This window comes from Capsella rubella, unplaced genomic scaffold (assembly GCF_000375325.1).
Source record: "Capsella rubella cultivar Monte Gargano unplaced genomic scaffold, Caprub1_0 scaffold_2, whole genome shotgun sequence".
NCBI classification, from domain to species: Eukaryota; Viridiplantae; Streptophyta; class Magnoliopsida; order Brassicales; family Brassicaceae; genus Capsella; species Capsella rubella.
Genome location: NW_006238922.1, coordinates 6,707,768 through 6,730,746, shown reverse-complemented (window position 1 = coordinate 6,730,746; position 22,979 = coordinate 6,707,768). Strand labels below are relative to the sequence as shown.

The window sequence follows — 22,979 nt, the reverse complement described above, 5'->3', positions numbered from 1 at the left end:
AGGCATTTGAATAGGCAACACGGGACTGTTAAAGAGGTAATTTAGATTACCTCATTTCGTATTTAAAAACTCATCACAAGAAGAGTCTAAAACTGAGCCGAGGCATTTGAAATTGGCAATAGTTTCTCATTCATCCACCACAAACAATCTGTTTCTGATTTAGAGACTCATCGTTAGAAGAGTCTAAAACCGAGCCGAGGCATTTGTATAGGCAACATGGGACATAATTTCTCGGCCATGCACCACCATCAATCTGATTCTGATTTAGAGGCATTTATATTGGCAACAAGGGACTGTTAGAGAGGTAATTTAGATTACCTCGTGTCATCTGTACTGATTTCATATCCAAAATCTCATCACAGTGCCATTTAAATAAGCAACACGGGACAGAACTATATCAAGTTTGGATGAGAGTGGTACTACACAGATAATTCTAGTACAAACAACCCGTTTAGATATCCTTCTTTTTTCAGAAATTCTAAACGAATTGGGATGTTGATGTTTGAATGCTAGAGAAAAGGAATTTTGGATGAATTAAACGTAAATCTAAGCCTCTAAGGTATCTCCTAATTATATTTACCACAAAGCTTCTTTCTTGACTCAAGCACAAAAACGTAAAAGAGCCAGTTCTGAATGTAAAACAATAGAATAAGTATTGGCAGACACAACACCAAATCTAACCTTATCCATTTGCTTAGCTCCACTGGTCACCAATGCAATAGTTTTCTGAATGTTGCAAGGTCCAACAGTAGCCTGTTTACATGTAAAATTCCAAGAGACCATTAGAGCACTGAAAATTAGTTGAATCGACATTGAATTACTACAAGAGAAAGCTTCAGCAATTCGATTAGAAATGGTAATCTTGAAATACTCAAAACAATTCGATGCAAGAGAAATGCAAAAACCGATCAAAGGATGAAGTACCTCAGGAAGATCTTTCTTGATCCCGGTCTCCTCTTGTTCCTGAAATTTTTTTTAAGATGTTTCAGACGAGATATTTCAAAGTTTTTGAGACTAAAAACCAGGAGAGATCTTCTAATCCATACTTTGTTTGCTTTCATGTTAGCTAGAATTCCATCTACAGCTCCAGTCTGAAACAGATTTGAGTTTTGTTGTCAACGGGAAGAGGTTCTCAACAACCTTTCTGTTTTCTAGCAGCTGCAACTTCTATTGGCCTATTGCCTTCCTGAAAAAAAATCACAATTCTGGTAAAATTAGCAAAGTTAGGCAACAATTGTTTCATATCGGATAAAATGAGCAAAAAAAAAAAAGGTAGTTGCTAAACAACTGATTTCCAAGTTGGTTTTACCTCGTCTTTATGATTAGGATCAGCCACGGCTTTAACTAAACAGTTAATTAACTCAAGGTTCCAACATCAGCTGCAATGTTGGAGTTGCACCACCAGCAAAAACGTTAGCTTTGGCACCTGCCTGTGATTACAAAAAGAACATTTTTTCAGTTAGTTCTGATTTAAGATGCTTGGCAACTGAACCAATGCAATACTAGATATGACGACGTCATACCTTGACCAGCAGCTCTAAGCATGCTAGAGAACCCTCTGCCACTGCAGATAACAACAGAGTGATATCATCTTCAGCCTCAGCATTAGGCTACAAAATCACCAAACAAAAAACAATTTATAAGGTTTATTGGAAAGTACGGTTCCAGATGGAGGATCAAATAGAGATAGACAAAAAAAAATTACATTGGCATTGTGTTCTAACTTTGCTAGAAGTTCTGACTTCCACAGCATCTTTTTGGTCGTGGCCAGAAGCCCAGATTCACTTTCAGAATCAACAGGGACACCTCTGGAGAGCAATTCCTTTAGCAACTTGATTTCTCCTAACAAATGTATAGAGAAGACATGTAAGCAAAACTGGACAATGTTGAAATGAAATTAGTAACAGAACAATGATAACCAACCTGTTCTAGCTGCGTGAAGCAATGCTGTGGCTCCTAGTTCACATGCTATATTAATGTCAGCACCATGCTTTAAAAGATACTTTGGCGTTCCAATCTGTCCTTGCTGCGCAGAATGAACAAGCGGAGTATCCCCTGCAAAACCAAAGAATCTCACAGATCAAATTTCAAATTAACGAGTTTAGGAATAGCAAAGTTCTGCAATTGTAAAATACAAGGAAACACGAACCAGCTTCATGTTTTGCATCAGCATTGAGTTTCAGCTCTTCTAAAAGACATCTTCATATTTCAGTTTGTCCTTCTCTTGCAGCAAAGTGAAGCGCTCCACGTTTGTCCCCACGGTTTCTGTCAAGTTGGAGAAGTGATATCAGTAGACAAAAATCAATACTTGAAGAACATTGAGAAACAAAAAGTAAATAAAGAACTCACTCTTATGGAATTCAAGATTCGCTGTACAAGCTGCATTCATGAATTGCTGAAACTTCCTCCCTCGCTAGAGTAGGAATTTCAAAAAGGAAACAAAAACATACAAAATTAGTGCTGAACTTCCTCCATCGCTACAAAACTTATACTCTCCCACAAAGAGGCAGAACACAAAAAAAAAAAAAAAAATGTGTTGTGAAAAAGGCCAACACGTTCTGACATTATAGTCACAAACCAAGGAATCTATGAACACAAGACAACACCGGATCTGTATATTGAATTAATCTCAACTCGTCATCTTTTTGGTAACACACGAAAACCCTAACCAGAATCGAACAGTACGTTAATTAAAAACATCTTAGATGAATCGACTGAGACAAATCAACAGGTAAACCAAGAGATCAGATTACATGTGTTAGTAGAAACTGAACACAGGTAAAACCACAATGTCTGATTCTGATATGAATTGACTAAGACAAAAGAGAAAGAAATAATCAAACACCAAAACCACACAATCGTAGGATTAGGAAAGCAAGAGATCAGATTACCTGTTTTGTAGACAGACTTCATCGATGAACCAAATCAATCTAGAGCGATGTAAGTTGTAAGATGCGGCGGCGTAGAGAACCTCTCCGGGTTGAAACGGCGGCGTAGAGAACCTCTTTGGGTTGAAACGGCGCCAGAAATCTCCATACCCATACCTATGTATCTCTCTCTCTCTCTCAAATTCGTCTGTGGTTCGATCGGAGAAGGATAAGAGGAGAAGAATAGAAAGAAACCCTAATTAGAAAAATTAGATGTTTTATGTTGTTTATAGGAGACAAATTAGAATTCCAAAACGTCGCCGTATTTCTCATCAACGGTTATATTATTAATTTGAAAAACAATTTATGTTTTTATAGGAATTAGGAAACAAAAAAAAAAGAAATACGAGTCTAAAACATGACTTCGTCGTCGTATTGTAACGGCCACAAAACTATGTAATTAACGGTAATAATAATAATTTGAATCTATTGCAATTTGCAAATCTTTTTTTGCTACTTCGACACTTCAAATTGTGAATCCCAGTTAGGCAGAATCTCCAAGATGTTTTTTAAAAAAGGTCAAAAAAACCATTTGCTTCCTAAAGAGTAGAGAACAAGAAAAACACAAAGTCTTGAGAGAGAAGTAATTGTCACATTTAAGACAAAAGATAAGAGCAGAGATCAGAGGATGAATGAGACTTAAATCGTTGAGAAGGAACTCTTGACATTAATATTCACATATAACAGTTGTTCTATGGATCGAGGATCGAGAGGATTCACCCGCGAAGTATCCAACCGACTTTGGTGTTCTATGGATTCGAGGAAAGCGAGAAAGAGGCTGAATGTTGAGTTTTGCTTGAAGGGTCTTTTCTCGACGTGAAGAAACGTCCGGGGAAGATCTTTACTTCCGTGTCATTCCTCTGGATACAAGTAAACTAATTATCAACCTTACCAAATGATTGAGAAAGCATCTCTCTATCTTCTCTTTAGAAGAACTAAAAAACGTTAACCACTGACCAGAGAAATGCAAAGTGAGTTTGTGTAACAAAAGTGATGAATTTGGAAGAACGGTATTTGACTATCTTTATACAATGTTTCATAACAATCAGGATGTTGAATCTGTGAGGAAGAAAACAGTGAAAATATTTGTTCACAATGGTGCAAACAACACCTCCAAAGCATTGTTCTACTAACTCCTATATATTTTTTGACTTAAGACTCGAAACACTTTTCCATTTCCTGTAACATTGAAAAAGCTTTACTTAGTCTTCAGATACTTTTGATCCAACTGGTCCCTCTGCATAGCCTGCAATTCAAGAAGGTGGAACTGAAAACACACACATCATAAAAGAACAACATAAGCAAGTATTCACTCAAAAGGACCTTACATTTTCAAAAAATAAAATCTCAGGTCGAATATGCAGATTCCGAAATTTGCTGAGAACACCATCCCAGTCTCCAATTACCTGGAAAACCAAGATATATCACTCAGTCACAGATCAACTAACTTGCTTGTGTCTTTTACAAAATAAAAATTCTAAGCTTTACCTCTTCCTCAGAACCAACAAGTCTGACCCATCTTTTTTTTTCATAAGCTACACAGTTGTATTGATTTCCATGCGAGCAAACCTGTATATATTATTAACATTGGAGTTGTTTCTGGTAACATAGTCCTTAATAGGAAACCCAAATGGAAGAAACGAACTAGATAACTGGCTCTTACCATTGAGGCAAGACGGTATTTAGTGACTGCACTGTCACCCTTGTATTGATATATCGTATTAATATCAATCTCGGTCTTCAGAACAGAAGTAGTATCGAATATCTCTCCTTCAGTCTCATTGTTCTCCCACTCAAGTGCTAATCAATACAATAACAAAAAAATGCTAAGTCTACTGCATTATACTGATATCTAATGACCATTTTAACTTCAGAGCTTACCAATTGTGAAAACAGTTGGAGGTTTATATATCATACGTTGAACATAGTTTCGTTTCTCACATCCTTCCTTATCACAAGGCATCTTTAAGTCTATTCTGATGACCTGAATGATCTTCTCGAATGTAAACTTCTCGAACATTGCCTGTGATAACCAAAAACTTTTCTAGTCTCACTTTCAAGAAAGATAGCTTTCTCACTGGCATAAAAGATTAAGGACAACAGAAAGCAACTTGCCTTGACTTCTCTGAGTGTACCAGCATTGATGATCAGACCAAAACAACGTTCAGGTGGAAGATCCATACCCATCTTGCATCTATTGCAAATCTTTTTCGCCACTTCGTACACTTCAAAGTCTGAATCCCAGCGAGACATAAGCTCCAAGATGTTTAGAAACAGGTCAAAAACACCATTTGCTTCCTGAAGAGTGATGATAACAAACAACAAAAACATTTGAAGCTTGAGAAAGAAGTAACTAACAACACACATAAGACACAAAAGGCTTTACAAGATGAGAGGAGAGACCAGAGGATGAGTGAGACTGATTTTCTCAAGTAGGAAGTCACAAAGTAAGTCTTGTGGAAGAACAGATTCATCATCTGTGAGGCTTTGAGGTACTTCTTGAATATAATCCATCAAAAAGTGGCTTAAGAAAACACTTATCTTCCGCATAGACTGCACAAATCACATCCTTGAAAACGTAAATCAAATAAACAAAGATCGATAAAGATAGATTCAGGGCTTTGTATAATGAGTTTTGTAAAACCTTGAGAATCATATCAAAAGCTGAAAGAGAAGTGGCGTTCAGTATCTTCTCTTCAGATTCTTCAATGTTTGAGTCTGAGAGATCTCTGAATCATAGATAAGCACCAAAGGAGACGAATTCTCAGAGAAAATCTATCTAAGGGAAGCGAATTAAATCTACTCGGAGGATGAGATCTCAATACTTACGGATCAAGGTTCTGCACTTCTTGAGCCGCTGATGAATCCATCTTCTTGAAAGCAAAACGTTCTTTAGTTGAACCTCAGAGAAAACAACAACAATGGAGCTTTTCTTTCTGAATTTTTCTCGAGAAAAAGAGAGAAAACAACAATGGAGCGTTGAAGAGAAGAAGAAGAAGAAGAAGAAGAAAGTGATCTTTAAGTCAGAGTCAGTTGGGTTTGATCACGTGAGGGTCACGTGATATGTTAAGAATTGAGCGCGAAAACTCTTCCAACAAGTATCGTCGTCGTCGTCGTCGTCTCCTATGGTACTGTGAACTTTTGTCGAACACTTGGTGCGCACTATCCATTTTTTCAACTTTAGGCTTTTTTACCTTTTTATATCGGGTCCGGGAAATTTCAGAATACAGTAATCTCTGACCTCTTATTTACCAAGGCTGTAAACCGGAAATTAAAATCTTCGGAATTGGTATATCTTAACCGGTAGAGCCAACAAAACACAAAAACATTTAAACCAGTTTCCTTTACAAATCTCTCAAAGGCCAAAACTCAGAGCTTCTTTGATCCCAAACATGAAGATACGTTCCCGAATTCGAAAATCAAATCGATATTTTTGGGTTTTTGTCTGCTTATATTGTTCAGTGTTTACGTACGAGAAGGTTAAGCTACAACAATGTAGTCCACACGAGGAATGCTCACAAGGTGTTCGACACAATTCCCCAATGAGTCTCTGTTGTTGTTTTTATGTACAAGCTCTTGTCACGTGTCTCTCACGTGATAAAGTGTGAGTCTTTTGATACATAACCGTCGATGTTTCCCGCGTCTACTACTCTGTTTCCTCTCACAAAAGCAAAAAGAGAGAGATAAAGAAAGCTTGATAATCGTTACTCTTCTCCAAGATGAAGCCTCCTTCTCTGGAAGATTGTGAACTTAGCGAAAGTTACTTTGCTCATGGAGATCACATCAAGGCCATGGAGTTAATTGAAGACTCGTTTTTGGAACAAGGAGATCACATTAAGGTCCAAGATTTGCTTCTTTTTCAGCAAGGTGCCATCTTCAGGGCACAAGCGACAAGAACAGAGAACAGTGACGTGAAGTTCACGTTTTTATTGGGTTCTGTGGAATGTTTTTCAGTAAGTGAAGGGTTCTCATCGTTTTGTGCTGTTTCACTGTTCGAATTGGGCAAACATCTTGGATCGTCATTGTATTACAAGAAATCAGTTGAGAAAGCAAAAGAGTATCTATCTGTTTTGGCTAATTTTCGTGAATTGAGTTTGAAAGAGCAGAAGAGTCGAAAGGATATCGAAAGAATACTCAGAGATGCAGAGTCAAGGATCGCTGGAGCCAAGACTCTAGTTGGTTCAGTCAATAGAAGCGAACCAAAAGCGAGGGAGTCAAAGATAAATCCAGACCCGAAGCTGCGGTCTTGTTGGATGGGTTTGGATGATGAGTTCAAAAGAAACTTTCTGAAAGTAAGCACTGCAAAATTTATAAGTTTCATTGAGGGAATGTATGGGAAAGAGGGAAGAGATGCTTTAGAGCAAGTTCTCACTTCTGCCAGGGAAAACAGAAAATGGAGGTTGTGGATGTGTCGAACCTGTTCGAAGAAGTTTTCTAGTCCTGAAGAGTGTAAGAATCATTTTGGACAAGCACATGCTGCTGAATTTAAACCTTCTTCTGCAAAGGATATGGTCCAGACGATAAGTAAAGTCTGGGCTCGTAAGATATCAGTTGGAGGTTGGGAACCAGTGGATGTTGTAGCTGCCATTGAAATGATTAAGAATCGGCTCCAAGATGTGAAAGCGTTTGCATATGAGAATGGATGGTCTAAAGACTGGCCTTTAGCTGCAGATGACGAGCGCAGTCAGTTACTTAAGGAAATCCAATTGCTCCTTGTGTCATTTTGGGAGCGTAAAATTCTCTCTTGTAGCATTCGAGACTGGATGATACAGTTTGTGGTTAAGCATCTTGCACAATTTGAAGTTTCTGAGCATACTATAATTACCGAGTGTCGCCTAGTCGAAACACCTCAGAGTATCTGCTTTCTGGAATGTAATGAACTCAATCAAATCCTGAACTTTCTAAGAAACATCAAAGGTGAAAGGGGGGGATGGAACAGATCTGGTTTGCAGAGCAGTGGACAGCTTCTGGGATGGCACCCAAGTTAGAGAAAAGATTGACTTTGATCCTCAGTTTTCATTTCTACTTTTGGATAAGAGACTGCTGAAATGCGAGCTGACTCGATTTGATAATGAAGGGACAGTCAATGTTTTTGATCCCAATGATCACTATGCCAAAGCACAGGTTCATAGAGATGATATCTTATATTGGTTAGCAGACTACTCTTCAGGAGATGAGTTTTTTCGATTTCCCAGACCTATGAGGACACATAAAATTGATATTTGGGTGGCTGTTCTGAGAGCTGTTCAATTCACGTGTAGGACTTTGAGAACCAAATATGAAAAGAGATTGAAGATGATATGTTATGATGCAGCTCTTATTGACGCCAAAAACTTATGTGTACGCGAAGATCAAAGAAGAATGAATAATCCGGAAGATAAAAGGAACAGATGCAGATATGCATCTCTTCTACGCAATAAATGTGAAGAGCATATAATGAGAGACGCTGGAGATTCTTTCACTACAAAACTATTCTTGTGTGCAGTACGAGATGTTCTCGACAAAGCAGTGCAGCCGACATATGATTTTGTTGATCTAGTAGATTGCGTGAATTATATATATGGGCAAAAACACATCAGTGATGATTTAGTGTTGAAGTCCATTGATCTTCTGAAATCTGTGGTCACCAACAAGGTTCAGTTGTGATCTGAGTTTTACTTAAGCACATAAATATCACAAATTGTCACCTCAATGTATCCATTGACTTGCAGGTTCCGCTTGTGGATACAAAGATTTTGCTAGTTGAAAACTCGAGGATTAATTTGCTAAACGGCCTTGTCAAACTTTCTGTTTTTGACTACCGCTCTTATATCCTTCAACCGCTGAAACTTTTCCAGCAGGTTGGTTTGGTAACTTTGGCTTTATACAAAGAGCCTTCATCTTCCCTTTGGTTTTCTATTTGACAGTACCTTAATGTTAATGTATGTACCTTCTAGGAAGAGTTAGATGGAATTGCAGACATGGATCCCAAAGCCAAGTTAGCTGCAGCAGTTCCAGAACCTTTATCCGAGAAAAAACAAGAGAAGGAGAAGAAGTCAGGGTCAAAGAAGAAAAAGCATAGAAGCAACAAGGTCGTTGATGGTCTAAATTCTCTATTTGCTTCTCTGACTTTATGATTACTCAGTCGTACAAATGAATGGTCTTCATGGCATAACAGAGTACTTCAACGAGCATGTCTAGTCGTCTTAATCAGAATGTCGAACAGTAAGTATCTCTCTTCTAGATAAACTTTTGTCCTGTTCCCACCTACTTATTCTCTGAGCGTAAAATTAGGATAATTCTTCTAATTTGTAATTATATATTCTAGTAATTATCTTATTTTAGTTAGGATTTTCGAGGATTTTTGGTTTTCTTATTTATAATATAGGGGTTGTTCATTTGATAAGGAGAGTATTCTCAAACCATAGTAAGCTTCTGCTTCATCACACAAAACGTTTTTTGACCTATGTCTAGCGAATCTGATGTCAACCTTAAACCGGGAGTTACTTCACTAAACAGGCCAGAAGAAGATTCTTTGGAACCAGAAGATACTTGTGAAAAGGATCAATCTGAAGCTACTAAAGGTGACTCTGGTTATAAAGACCATCTCAATTGAAGAATATTTTTAATATTTTTTTGTCGATGTATTAATGTATAACTATAATTTCCTTAACTCACCATCTTCCAGATATGCATGGAGAAGATTCACTGTCCAAAAATTCGGAGTCGGTACATGGCAAAGCTGTAACCAGATACAATTCAGCTCTTGACATGATGCTGAAGGTAATTCCAAGCCTAAACTCTTTTCGTCTGATGCCATTCCTAGTTTTCATGTATTATATCTTTGAATTTTTTTACTACTGCAGTCACTCTGTAACATTAAAGTTCTTAAAGAGGATTTGGTGCACAATAGGCAACCATTTTCTGACTTCCAAGTTCCTTCTGCACTACGAAGTTTTTTTTCTGCTTTTGTCTCGGAGCAGATAAATGAAGATGAACTCTATAGTCACTTACTTTCAAACTTGCTTGCTTCCCTGGAAGAAGTTCATTCCCTGGTTTGTGCAGATAAACTTAAACTTATACGTAGTATTATTATTATACTCCATAGGCTTGAATGTTGTCTTTAATCTCATTCCTTTTTTTTAAACTCATTTCAGTCAAGTGATGGTGCTGAGGTACTTGTCGCAATCCTCGAGTTTTGTCATTGGTGGAGAAGTCCAGAAAAAGAAAGCTTCGTCACTCGCCTTTTTACGTTAGAGGTATTTGAAAGAATGAGTTGTAGAAAATGTAGAAGGAAGCCAAATTATCCGGAGCAAAGTTCTTATGGAATAGTTATGGATGCTGATTCTATCAGAGACATAAAGGTATGTTTCATTTATTTCCATATAGTTCTTTTCTACAGAAACTCGAACTAAAAGTCATGCTCTGTGGTTTTTATATATGCAGAGTGCCCTTGGGAATATAAAGTTTGAGGACATCCTTAAAGTGGTCCGCATGGAAGATAAAATGATATGTGATGTTAAAACAGGAGGCTGTGGAGAGACAAACTTTATCCACCGTACTATAAGTAGATGCCCACCTATCTTCACAATTGGTAAGTTTTGACCATGATTGTGTTCTTGTCTACTCGTTTCATTTACTGTGGAATGATTAAACATTGTTGCTGTTTTCGTGGGTTTGCAACATTAGTGTTGGAATGGGAGAAGAATGAAACTGAAAAAGAAATATCTGAAACAACAAAGGCGTTGGAGTGGGAGATAGATCTCAGCAGGCTATTTGAAGGCTTAGAACCAAACACTAAGTACCGGCTTGTGTCAATGGTAAAATCTGAAAAAGGGTCACAAGTGTTTGTGCAATTGTTCTTTTGTATCTCTTCTCTGTTACAGTCTTAGAATATGGGATGCAGGTTGGTTGTGGTGAAGATGAAGAATACATTTGCATGGCTTATAAGAAAAACCGGTGGGCTAGTCTCAGACATGAAGCTTCAACAGAAGAGGTAAGATGAAACAGTGGCCTTTCTCTTTCTTGAGCTGGGTGGTGATCTTTGTTGGGTTATGACATGATTGATATGTGTGGTGATGGCATAGGTTGTTGGTAGCTGGGAGAGTGTTGCCAGATACTGTGCTGAAAGGAAGGTTCGTCCAGAGATTCTGTTTTATGAAGCTGTTCAAAGGCCTAAGAAGGTGAATTGAAGAAGTAGCAGAACTCTTTGGGAACTCAAATTTGCTAGAACAAAACAAGTTTTTTTTCTCTTTATATTGATGTGTTCCAGACCCTTAATGATCTTATGTCGTACAACAAAAGGTGTGATTAGTGCAGTTTAAGTTTGTGTAGTAATAATTATATTTTATGCAGAATTTAGTGTCCATTATTATCCTAATCAATTTTTTAAAGCAATTTGAAGATTCAACAATTTCAAGATTTGTTAATTGAATCCGTAAAATTTCCAATTGGTTTGTAAGATAAGATCTTAACAAATCTTAGCTTAAGATACTTGTTAAGATCCCATCAATAATGTTGGTCTAAGACCATAAAATTTCGCGAGATTTTCATAAAAAAATGTAGTACAGTATTGTTAGAAAAATATTTAAAAGGAAACTGGACCAGTGGAGCAAACTTCTCACTAGGATTTGTTGTATGGGCTAATAGACTTCACACCAGACAATTATCTTGGGCTTGTTTTGGATCCACTAATTGTTTTTTAAGTATGTAACCCTAGAATAGAAATCTTATAAATAGTATCTAACCCTAGAATAGAAGGTTGAGCTTCCAGAACTTTCTAGTCGACGTTAACAATAGTCAAAGTCTCACTCCTTCTCTTTCTCGTCGTCGTCTCTAGCTCTTTGTTTTAGGTAATTCGTCGTAATCTTTGTTAAAGCTTTCAACTTTTTCGTCTCTTAAGAGAATAAAGTGGAGAACTTTGTAATGTAGCTAGCTTCTGGAATCTATAGCTCTGTTGTAACGTCGTTTAAAAAAATCTTGTCTTGTGTAATTTTGTAGAATGGATAAAAGGGATTTTGCTGCAGAAGCTTATGCTCTTATGAGTAACTTTAGAGAGAATCATCCTCCTTCTTCTTCTTTCCCACAGGTTCGTCATGTTTTTTCTCAAAGCTTTCAACTTTTTCTTAGTCTTAAAGAGAATAAAGTTCAAAACTTTATGTAGTTCTGTGTGGTTTCATTAAACCCTCTCTTGTGTTATTGTGTAGAGAGGTTCAAATGCATCAGATTCTGCAGTGTTGAGGAGTTTGAGAGATCATCTTCCTTCTTCTTCGTCTCTTGTCAAACTATCTCAGCTTACCACTGTCAACAACAGATACGAATCCCCTCTCTTCTCGTCTGGTGGATACAGCTGGTATGTGACCTTGTTCTAAACTAAATTTCATACCTTTCATCAGTATAAGTAAGAAAAATGTTGTCTTTTTCTAACCCACCTACGTATGTGATCTTGTTCCGAGCTAAAATTTCATATCTTTCATCATTATAAGTAAGAAAGTTTCTGTTTTTTGTAACCGATCTGTCTCAAAACTATGAAAATCAGGAGGTTGGTTGTATACCCTAAGGGAAACGAAGAAGACAATGGAAGTGGATTTGTGTCAATGTATGTGGAACTTGACAAAAGCTGCCTCTCATCTACAACAACAACACCCAAAGAGGTCTTTGCTTATCTCTCTTTGTTTGTCTTTAACAAGAAAGAGAACAAGTACTTCTCTGTTCAAGGTTCGTAATGCTCATAGCTTATATATCTATCTCTCTCCTATGAATGAATCAGTGATGTGTATAACATCTTAACTATTAACATGTAGATGTGGAAGTAAAGAAATTCAATGCTTCACGAACTGTCTGGGGAGTGTCTCAAGTTCTTCCACTTGAGAAGTTCAATGACCCTGCCAATGGATATATCTTGGATGGTGAAGAACATGAGTTTGGTGCGCATGTGAAGATTGCTTCAGCACCCGTCCCTGTTGATGAGAATCTCCCATTTCACAAATTCACTTGGAGTGTTCGTGATTTCTCTCTTCTGAAACAGGGTGATTACGTATCCAAAACCTTTCAAATGGGAGAGAAGAAGTGGTGAGTCTTTGAAAGTCTTGTTTTTTTATTTCCTGATATAATTGTTGTAACTTTCTAACAAGTGGGACAATCATGTTTTTACAGGACTCTAACAATGTATCCTAAGGGAGACTCTAGCACAGAGGGCGAGTTATCCAAGTACTTTCATTTAGCTGAGGGTGAAAGGTTATTGACAGGTGAGATGATTATGGTGCGAGCAAAGATGCAAGTTCTAGACCCGCGTGGATCCAATCACCTATCAGGAGGATTCCGTAAGTAAAAAAAATGTTACTATTGTTAACTTATGATGTCAAATGTCCTAGTATACTTTTTGAGTAGAAACCAGAAGTTTGATGAAGTATATTAACTAATGTGATTTGCATACTTTTGCTTGTTTTGTAGTTCAATGTTGGGTCATGGCTTCAAACACAGCATGGGGTCTTCCTCAGTCCATCTCTTTAGCTGAAATTGAGGAGAGCTACTTGGATGCTGAAGATACTTTGAATGTAGAGATGGAATGTGAAATCACTAGCACCACCAAGAGCCACCCTTTCTTTTAGGCCACCCTCTCAGTCTGTGATATGACTTACCTACTACTCTATTCTATGTGTGGAGACTGAATGTGAAGTTAACACTCTTATCTATCTAATTAGCTACGATGCATGCATGTGTGACTACTCTGTTCTCTGTTGTATGCGTTTGTTTATTAAGGATCTTAATTATGGTTTGTGTGTTGAGCTTTTGTTTATTCCTTAAATCTGTTTTATTATGGTTTGTCTCCTACTTACCAGTTTAACAATGTTCTATGTGCAATTTGGTAATCTCTTATTGACTTTTCTATTAAGGTTAACATCAAATGCAATAACTGTTAAATTACACAATTTTGTACAATTTTTTTTTGAAGGCCAAAAAATAGGAATATGTTCCAATCAATTTCTCATGAAACTTTTTTTCTTTTTGAACATAAAATTTCTCATCATTTATAATGTAAAATTTGCTTATTATGTTGTCTATGAATTTATGTTGTTAATTATCTAATCTATTCTCATCCCATAAGAGAATACATTCATAAATATCTTATAAAAAAATTCATAATTAAAAAATATTTTTATGTATCCATTTTGTTTACAGTACCAAACAAAACATGACTTATTTAATATTTGCCAGAAAAATATATGAACTTTTTTCATTGCTATAAAATACGTAAATGAATTTATATTTAATAAAAAATACACGAACTATCCTGATTTTCCAATTTCTCACATATTGTAGTTCGATTTTTAACGAAATTAACATAATCATAAACATTGTTCGGCCCTTTTTTGTTTTTTTTTCTAAATATCTAATCATAACAAAAGTTTAACAATGAGAAAATAAAGATTGAAAATAAAGCTAAAATATCGAAAAGAAAGAAATTGTTATGATTATGGCTACAACAAAAGTGAAGCTTTTTCACGAGATTGTAATTGTAACCATTTTTATGACTGCGTTAATTTTATTGAAAATCGTGACTATGATAGGTGGAAAACTGGAAAATCAGAATAGTTCGTATATTGTTGATCAACTATAAATTATTCTACGTAATTTTTTTTTGGCAACGAAAAAAATTTATGTATTTCTCATGACAAATATTAAATAAATCAGGTTTTTAATTGGAATTTCCGCCCCCCCCCCCCTTTAAAATAAAATGAATATAAAATAATGCAACATATATATTCAACATATTATTATTATAACTTTTTTTTTCGAAATTTATATTCAACATACAGTCTCTTAAACACAACATATCTGGGTTACATCCAATTACGATTATCCCATCTTCATCTCTGATCCCAACCTCGAAAATTGCACAATATTTTTGGGTTTTCGTCTGTTAATACACACAATTTCTGGGTTTTTGTCTGTTAATTCCGGGGAAGATGAAATTAAATCGGAAGAGTTGTGTAAAACAGAGAACGCACACAAGCTGTTCGATAAAATTCCCCAATGGGAGTGTTGTTCGAAAACGAAGACATCACCACTTGGGTTTCTCCTGTCACGTGGATCTCACGTGATAAAAGCTTCACCAACTCGTTACGTGGATCACACGTGATAAAAGGTTTCATCTTTGTTGTTGTTATCATCGAGTTTCTATCTGAATCAACAACCCTAGAAGAGTAAAGACCAAGAAATCGCAAGAAAGCTTGAGAAAGGATCGTTCTTTGCTCTTTTCTCTAGACATCACCACTTGGGTTTCTCTTGTCACGTGGATCTCACGTGATAAAAGCTTCATCAACTCGTTACGTGGATCACACGTGATAAAAGCTTCCATATTTTTGTTGTTATCATCGAGTTTCTAGCCGAATCAACAACCCTAGAACAGTAGGGATCAAGAAATCGCAAGAAAGCTTGAGAAAGGATCGTTCTTTGCTCTTTTCTCCATGATGAGTTCTCTTTCTTTTTTACTTGAAGATCCTGAGGAAGCAAAACTCAAGAAGCTTGTTAAAGGTTACTTCGATCAAAGAGATTACATCAAGGCATTAGAGGTGATTGAAGATTCGATTTCGAGTCGTGGGAAAGATAAGGTTCCAACAATGGTTTATTACCTACAAGGTTCTTTCTTTTTTGAACAAGCGACTAAAACAGAGAACAATGGCATGAAATTCCCGTTCTTGTTGGCTTCTGTTGAATGCTTTTCGAAAGATTGTGGTGTACACGCTTACTCTGCAATTGCACTGTTGGAAATGGCTAAACTTCTTGGCTCAGCATCGTTTTGCAAGAAAGCTCTGAACATTGCTAAAGAAGGCTTGTCTTTTCTTGAATCTTTTGGTGGTTTGAGTGTGAGTGAGGGAAATACTAAAATTTCTCTAGAGCATGTAGTCCGAACGGCAGAGTCAATGATCCTCCTTGGTGTTACTGCAGAAAAGTCTGAACCAAAACTTAGGGAGTCAAAAAGGATTCAGGGCAGTGTAAGGAGTGATCTGCATACTGCTGCAGGTAAAAGATTGAGGTCGTATTGGGCGAGTATGGATGTTGAGAGTAAAAGGAACTTCATGAAAGTAAGCACTGCAAAACTTACAGCTTATGTCGAGAGATTATATAGGAAAGAGGGACTAGATGCTTTCGAGCTAGTTCTCGATTCTGCAAGGATAAACAGAAAATGGAAATTCTGGATGTGTCGATCTTGTTCACAGAAATTCTATTATCCTAAAAAGTTTAAGAATCATCTTGAACAAGAACATGGCGCAAAATTTAAACCTTCTACGGTAAAGCATATGGCGCAGAGGGTAGATGATATCTGGGCTGGTATGATATCGGTTGCAGGTTGGGAACCTGTTGATGCAGTAGCTGCTGCCAAAATGATCAAGACTCAGCTTGAATTTGTGAAAGAGTTTGTATATGAGAATGGATGGTCAAAAAACTGGCCTTTAGCTGCAGATGAAGAACGCAGTAAGTTACTCAAAGAAATCCAGATTCTCCTTGTTTCGTTTCAGGAGCGTAAAATTCTCTCTTGTAGCATTCGGGATTGGATGATGCAGTTTACGGTTAAGCATCTTGCACAATTTGAAATTTCTGAGCATACGCTTACCTCTGAGTGCAGCTTAGTGGAAACGCCTCAGAGTATTTGCTTTTTGGAGTGTCCTGAACTCAATCAAATTCTAGACCTTCTCAAACTCATTAAGTATGAAAGGGTTGATGGTACAGAGCTAGTTTCCAACGCAGCAGACAGTTTGTGGGGTCGTTTGCGGGTTAAGGAAAAGATCGAATTTGACCATGATTTTTCATTTATGCTACTGGATAAAAGACTGCTGAGAGGCAAGATTGCTTCATTTGATGATGAAGGGACGATAGGTGTTTGTGATCACTGTGTTCACTACACCAAGACGCATCCTCAGGGTGATGATATCATAACCTGGTTACTAGACTACCCTTTGATAGATGAGAGCTTTGAATTTCCAAGATCTATCAGGGCCCACAATCTTGAAATATGGGTGGCTGTTCTGAGAGCCATTCACTTCACGTGTAGGACTTTGGAAACCAAATATGAAAAGAAGTTACAGATCCTAAACTATGATGCAGCTCTTTTTGACGCCAAAAACTTATGTCTACTCGAAGATGAAAGGAGAAAAAATGTTCCAGAAAATCAATGGAACACATATGCATCTCTTCTATGCGATGAATGTGACGGGCGTCTAAAGATAGACGCTGGAGATTCTCACACTACAAAACTATTCTTATGTGCAGTACGAGATGTTCTTGAAGGAGCATCACATCCAACATTCGATTTCCCCGATCTAGAAGATTGCCTGACTCTTATACTTGGACATAAAAATCTCAATGATGATATAGTGTTGACGTCCATAGACCTACTGAAATCAGTTGTCACCAACAAGGTTCAGTCCTGAGCTGAGTTCTAATTTTACAACAGAATAACATAAATTGTCACCTTAAAGTATATATTCACTTGCAGGTTCCGGTAGCTGATTCAAAGATTTTACTGGTTGAAAATTCGAGGATTAATTTGCTAAACGAGCTCGTCAGGCTTTCTGTTTTTGACTACCGTTCTTATATCCTTCACCTGCTAAAACGTTTCCTGCGGGTTGGTTTGTAACGTTGATTTGTTAAAGGAACTATTGTATTCTCTCTGATTCTCTCCTTGACAGGTACCTAATATTATAATTATGTCTCTTCCTTTAGGATGAGTTGGATGGAATTGCTGATATGGATGCCAAAACCAAGTTAGGAGCAGCACTAGCCGAACAATTATTTGAGGAAAACCAACAGAAGGGGAAGAAGTCAGGGTCAAACAAGAAGAAAAATAAAAGCAACAAGGTTGCTGAATTTCTAAATTCTCTATTTGCTTCCATTACTTTTTGATTACTCTGTTGTTAGAATTAATGTCCTTCATGGTGTGACAGAGAACTTTAGCAAGCAGGTCTAGTATTCTTAATCAGAATGTTGAACAGTAAGTCACGCTCCTCTAGATAAGAACTTTGATTTTCTAAGCTCTTTACATATGTCCAGCGAATCTGAACTTTTTAAAGATCTTTACGTATGTCCAGCGAATCCTCTGTCAAACTTGAACCGGAAGTTACTTCTTTATCACCAAAAACAACGGAAGAAGATTCTATGGAACCAGAAGATACTTTTACAAGTGAAACGGGTCGACTAGAAGTTTCATCCAACACTGAAATTCAAGAGGAAGCTTTTAAAGGTTAGTTCTCAGTTGATGAATATTTTGAACTCTGTTGTTTTTGAGATGCATTATTCTTATTTCATTCATTTGCCATCTTTAAGATATCCCTGGAGAAGGTATACTGTCAGAACATTTTGAGTCAGCACATGAAGAAGCAACTAGATACAATTCAGCTCTTGACATGACGCTGAAGGTAAAGCAGACACCAACAAAGATATGATTCAAAAATCTGAGCTCTCTTTTACCGACTCAGCTCATTCGTTATTTTCATACAATATATCTTTGTTTACTTATTTCCTTTAACAAATTATGATACTGCAGGGACTCTTGAACATTAAGGTTCTTCAAGAGGATTTGGTGCAAAATCGCCAACCATTTCATGGCAACCTGGAAGAACAAGTTCCTTGTGCACTAAAAGATTTATTTTCTGCTGTTGTCTCGGCACAGATAAAAGAAGATGGACTCTACAATTACCTACTGAGCAACTTGCTTGCTTCCCTAGAAGAAGTTCATTCTCTGGTTTGTGCGGATTAATATAAGCTTCTGAAACTTTCTCATTGTTTTCTTAAATGTCATTCTGTTCTTTTTTACACTCTTCAGTCAAGTGATGCTGCTGAGGTAGTTGTCGCTATCCTTGAGTTCTGGCATTGGTGGAAAAGTCCAGAACGAGAAAGCTTGGTAACTCGTCTTTTTACGTTGGAGGAATATGAAAGAATGAGTTGTAGAAGATGCAGAAAGGAGCCAAATTATCCAGAGCAAAGTTCCTATGGAATTGTAATGGCTGCAAATTCTATTAGAAACATAAAGGTATGTTTCATTTATTTCCCTCTGTCTTGCCTACAGAAACTGGTACTACTCCTTAAAAAGCTGTTCTGTGTGTTTATATATCTTTGCAGTGTGCTTTTGAGGCTATGAAGTTTGAGGATATCCTTAGAGTGATCCGGGTGGAAGATGAAATGATATGTGATGTTAAAACAGGGGGCTGTGGAAAGACAAACTTTGTTCGCCACACTATAAGCAAATGCCCGCCTATCTTCACAATTGGTAAAAGTTTTGACGATGATTGTGACCTTTTTTTTGTTTTCTTTTTGTTTTATCAACGAAAATGATTGTGAACTTATCTACTCATTTCATTTATTATGGTATGGTAAGACCGTGTTGCTGTTTTTGTGTGTTTGCAACATTAGTGTTGGAATGGGAGAAGAATGAAACTGAAACAGAAATATCTAAAACAACAAATGCTCTGGACTGGGAGATAGATATCAGCAGGCTATACGAAGGGTTAGAAGAACCAAACACTAAGTATCGGCTTGTGTCAATGGTAAAAATCTGAAATGAGGCCACAAGTATATGTGCTATTGTTCTTCTGTATCTATTCTCTGTTACATCAGTCTCGGTATATGGAAAATGCAGATTGGTTATTGTGAAGAAGGAAAATACATCTGCATGGCTTATAAAAAGAACCGGTGGGTCAGTCTCAAACATGAAACTTTAGCAGAAGAGGTAAGATGAAACAAGTGCCTTTTCTTTTTGTGAGTTGAGTTTTGAATTTAGATAGGTGAGACATTATTGATCTGTGGTGATGCAATTAGGGTGTTGGTAACTGGAAGAATGTGGTCAGAATCTGTGGAGAAAGGAGGGTTCGGCCAGAGATTCTATTCTATGAAGCTGCTTGATCCATGGAATAGATATTGACAAAGTTATATCAATATGGACACCTACCATTCATGTATAAAACAGTCACATGTTCCACTTTAAAAGTAGTTTTGTTTTCATATGATATGTTTGAGAAAGAGCAACACGAACAGAGAGTTTGAACATAGACAATCTAAACATGAGAAGATGACAGTTCATATACATTAGCTGTTGTTTTGAAGGTTGAGATTGATTCATCTTCTAGCTATGAGGCAGCCTCGTATCAGTGAATGTCATGTGGATGCTTCAACCATCATAGCTCATGATTTTCAAAAACTGAACAAAGTAGTGAAATGAGATCGTTCGTTCCAAGAGTTTTCACAAGGAAACGAAACAATCATCATGCTGTTATTACTAGAATCGAACCCGTGCTACAGCACGGAAAAAAGGTATCGGGTTATTATTAATATGTTTTAATTTACTAAGTGATACAAATGTATTTTAAGATTTGTTTCCTTTACAAATATATCATTTTTATATTATGATTTTGCTATTTTTGTAACTTATTTTTCTAATAAGTTTGTAATGAACATTATCCAAAAATAGTAGCGAGTATGGTTAGTGAATGAAGCTGTGTTAAATAAATGTAGTTGATTATGGTGAATCATACATGTCTGATATATGTTTTGAATGACCAATCTGTAACGTAATGCATTCGTAAAAATATTATTGATTACTCGCTCTACTATATAATTGTCAGCTTAACAAAATATTATTGATATTGAAAAGAACTAAGAAAGTGTTACTGATTAATTAATAGCGAATTTATTTAAATCTTACTGATTAATTCAAAAGTGTTATGCAATAAAAATTATTAAACTGGACACCAAAAACACCAAAATCTCTTTCTCGTAATTTATTAGTAAAGAGATTTTGGTTATGGTGATCAGCTTTATAGTAAAAACTTAACAATCATATTGACATTTACATAAACGCTGGGGAGGGTTACCCTTCCAAACAAAAGCGGCAGAGCATTCGCAACGTGCGACTAGATCTTTTGGTGCACCAGGAATTTTTTTAAGGTCGTTTACGCATGAAACCTTCCCATTAGTTCCACACTCTCCAGGAAATGTTCTATTCATGTCGCATCCCCATTTTTTTTTGGATTCCACCTCTATTGTGTTATTATATTATTATTATATATATCAACAACAAATATATTATCAGATTATGAAAATATTAAGAAAAAAAAATTGATGATGAGAAATAAAACTAAAATTACCTCTAACATGGCTGATAACGAGGAATGTGAGAATACAAGAAACCGTAAACAAAACACCATATTTCATGACTCCGAAAATAATAAACCTGTCGTCTTTCTTTACTGTAAAAAAGATTTATAGTTTTTCTTACTATAAAAGAGTTGCTCTTTTTTTTTTCAACAACACTTACAATAAATATGCTCTATACATGATAAAATTAGATGTTGCGATTAATTAGGGGAAAAAATTAAAAGAAAAAGATGGAGTGTACGTAATTGATGGAATCCGTTTTTTTATACTTTGAAAAGTTCTCTTGTAGATAATTTAATGTTGTAATCTGTTTACATCCCCAAAAGTAAAACATACAAAAAAAAAATTAATGTTAAAGAATAGAAATTCCAAAATATCCCACAGTTTCTACATGTATTATATATCAATCTTTTTTACATTACTTAAAAAAAAAAATTATGAATTATAAAGCTTGGTTTCACAAGTTACCTACTCACAAGATCGTGACATGTGTTAAATAAAACATAAGATATCGTCACGAGTCATATCTATTTTGGTAATGATACTATTTTATTATAAATTATAATAAAGTTATAATTTAAATTTTATTTTGAACAAAGGGCAAAAATTTATTCTTTTTAGTTAGTATTTTTGGAATTTACAAATTTTGTTAGAGTTTTTTTTAATAATTATAAGATTACAAACCAAGTTTTATTAAATCAATTTGATTATACATGTCCTATATTGCTATTGTTAAGAAAATAATAAAATGAAAAATTTATCCATATTGAAATATGAGATTAATGATATTTTCATGTTTCTTAGTAATATAGATTCAAACCGTTACATCTTAAAACCCGTCCCATCATATAATCTATTTTTTTGTTAAGCTTAAATATATCAACTATAATACTTTGAACTTCTTAAATTTTGACATTGTCTATATCGAATTAAATGATATACAAACTTTAAAGTTTGGATTTGGGAAAGTAGCAAAAATCAACCCAGACTATTTGCTGGCAGGTTTTTTTATACCCAAACTAAGATACCAAGCAAATAGTAACTTAAACTCACAAAAACATTCAAATTTCGAACCTAAACTATATGAAATCAGCCAAAATCAACATATACAGAAACAATGTTAATTAACGGAAAAATGTCATTAAAATCCTGGAGAGTGCGATTCGTTGATTTAAAGCATGTACTCTCATACTGTTGATTTAATTCCCAAAGTTTTTGTTGACTTTCTCTTTATTATTAAACTTTGGTTGACTTTGCCAATTTAGGGACATCGTTAAATAGACAGACGGAGCAATTAAACGGGGGTTAATCTCTCATTAACGAGATCCATCAACTGCAAAACAAAATCGTTTTAAACCTAACCCAAAACACCCAAATTGAAATCGAAAATCTTAACCCAAAATCCCCAAACCGAAATTGAATCTCATACCCCAAAATCTCTAAATCTTCTCAATTTTTTTTCCATTTGTGTCAGTTTGTCTCTTTTTTGATTAATTTGTCTCGATCTCTAAACCACTCAATTTCCCTCAATTTCGATTCAGATGAGTTCTAGCTCAGAGACATCAATGATAGCTTCGTTCGAACGTGGAGTGCCATCGAAGTGTGTATATGGAGCTGGTGTAATGATCTTCACATCGAGAACTCAAGGAGGGTTCACCAGAGGTTCTATTCTATGAAGATGCTTGATCGATGACATAGATATTGAAAAATTTATGTCAATATGGACACCTACCATTTATGTATAGAGACATATTCTACTTTAAAAACAGTTGTGTTTTTATAAGATATTAGGTTTTAACTCGCGGTACACCGCGGGACGATTTTTGGACTAAATTTTTTATATTTAATTTTTTTTTTTAATTTTGCTTAGTGTTTAAAATTGTGTAACTGTATTTTGATTGTGAATTTTATTACTTATAA

The 22,979-nt window shown here is 35.9% G+C and overlaps 5 protein-coding genes and 1 pseudogene across 7 annotated transcripts in view; 3 read left to right on the top strand and 3 right to left on the bottom strand.

Moving 5' to 3' along the window:
* The window catches only part of LOC17895088, a 68,748-nt gene extending 55,023 nt beyond the window's left edge, over positions 1-13,725 (top strand). Inside the window, exons 4-7 of the mRNA XM_023788430.1 lie at positions 12,445-12,623; positions 12,710-12,977; positions 13,062-13,228; positions 13,359-13,725. Coding sequence (XP_023644198.1) covers positions 12,445-12,623; positions 12,710-12,977; positions 13,062-13,228; positions 13,359-13,516 — 772 coding nt within the window. The 3' untranslated portion in view covers positions 13,517-13,725. The remainder of the gene's footprint in view (positions 1-12,444; positions 12,624-12,709; positions 12,978-13,061; positions 13,229-13,358) is intronic.
* On the bottom strand, positions 567-3,042 carry LOC17896043 (ankyrin repeat domain-containing protein 50). The gene is given in 13 exon segments (XM_023787438.1): positions 567-629; positions 682-753; positions 925-963; positions 1,047-1,082; positions 1,084-1,150; positions 1,152-1,186; positions 1,310-1,385; positions 1,387-1,430; positions 1,524-1,610; positions 1,706-1,842; positions 1,924-2,055; positions 2,150-2,265; positions 2,972-3,042. Coding segments are annotated over 13 exon segments (975 nt in total).
* On the bottom strand, positions 3,922-5,845 carry LOC17895154. Of its 2 annotated transcripts, XM_006301467.2 has the most exons (9): positions 5,757-5,845; positions 5,572-5,656; positions 5,331-5,480; positions 5,049-5,225; positions 4,809-4,950; positions 4,591-4,727; positions 4,416-4,496; positions 4,256-4,333; positions 3,922-4,173 (listed from the first exon to the last, which is right to left on the bottom strand). In XM_006301467.2, the coding sequence occupies exons 1-9, from the start codon at positions 5,795-5,797 to the stop codon at positions 4,126-4,128; spliced, it is 939 nt and encodes a 312-aa protein (XP_006301529.2). In that variant the 5' UTR covers positions 5,798-5,845; the 3' UTR covers positions 3,922-4,125. The 2 variants fall into 2 exon arrangements, with proteins under 2 accessions (XP_006301529.2, XP_023644199.1); XM_023788431.1 differs by lacking the exons at positions 5,331-5,480; positions 5,572-5,656; positions 5,757-5,845 and having other exon boundaries at positions 5,043-5,261.
* Positions 6,600-11,239, top strand: LOC17895963 (annotated as a pseudogene).
* A 1,034-nt stretch (positions 13,726-14,759) lies between the features above and the next one.
* On the top strand, positions 14,760-19,914 carry LOC17895478. 2 transcript variants are annotated; one of them, XM_006300603.2, is made up of 12 exons: positions 14,760-17,329; positions 17,407-17,535; positions 17,634-17,768; positions 17,855-17,901; positions 17,999-18,150; positions 18,234-18,325; positions 18,454-18,651; positions 18,733-18,939; positions 19,029-19,176; positions 19,320-19,453; positions 19,546-19,635; positions 19,725-19,914. In XM_006300603.2, the coding sequence occupies exons 1-12, from the start codon at positions 15,377-15,379 to the stop codon at positions 19,806-19,808; spliced, it is 3,369 nt and encodes a 1,122-aa protein (XP_006300665.1). In that variant the 5' UTR covers positions 14,760-15,376; the 3' UTR covers positions 19,809-19,914. The 2 variants fall into 2 exon arrangements, with proteins under 2 accessions (XP_006300665.1, XP_023644190.1); XM_023788422.1 differs by having other exon boundaries at positions 17,981-18,150.
* Positions 19,915-20,732: 818 nt separating this feature from the next.
* Positions 20,733-21,116, bottom strand: LOC111832092 (defensin-like protein 226). The gene is made up of 2 exons (XM_023788432.1): positions 21,050-21,116; positions 20,733-20,941 (listed from the first exon to the last, which is right to left on the bottom strand). Exons 1-2 carry the CDS (start codon positions 21,114-21,116, stop codon positions 20,733-20,735), a joined length of 276 nt encoding a protein of 91 aa, XP_023644200.1.
* Between the last annotated feature and the right edge of the window lie 1,863 nt (positions 21,117-22,979).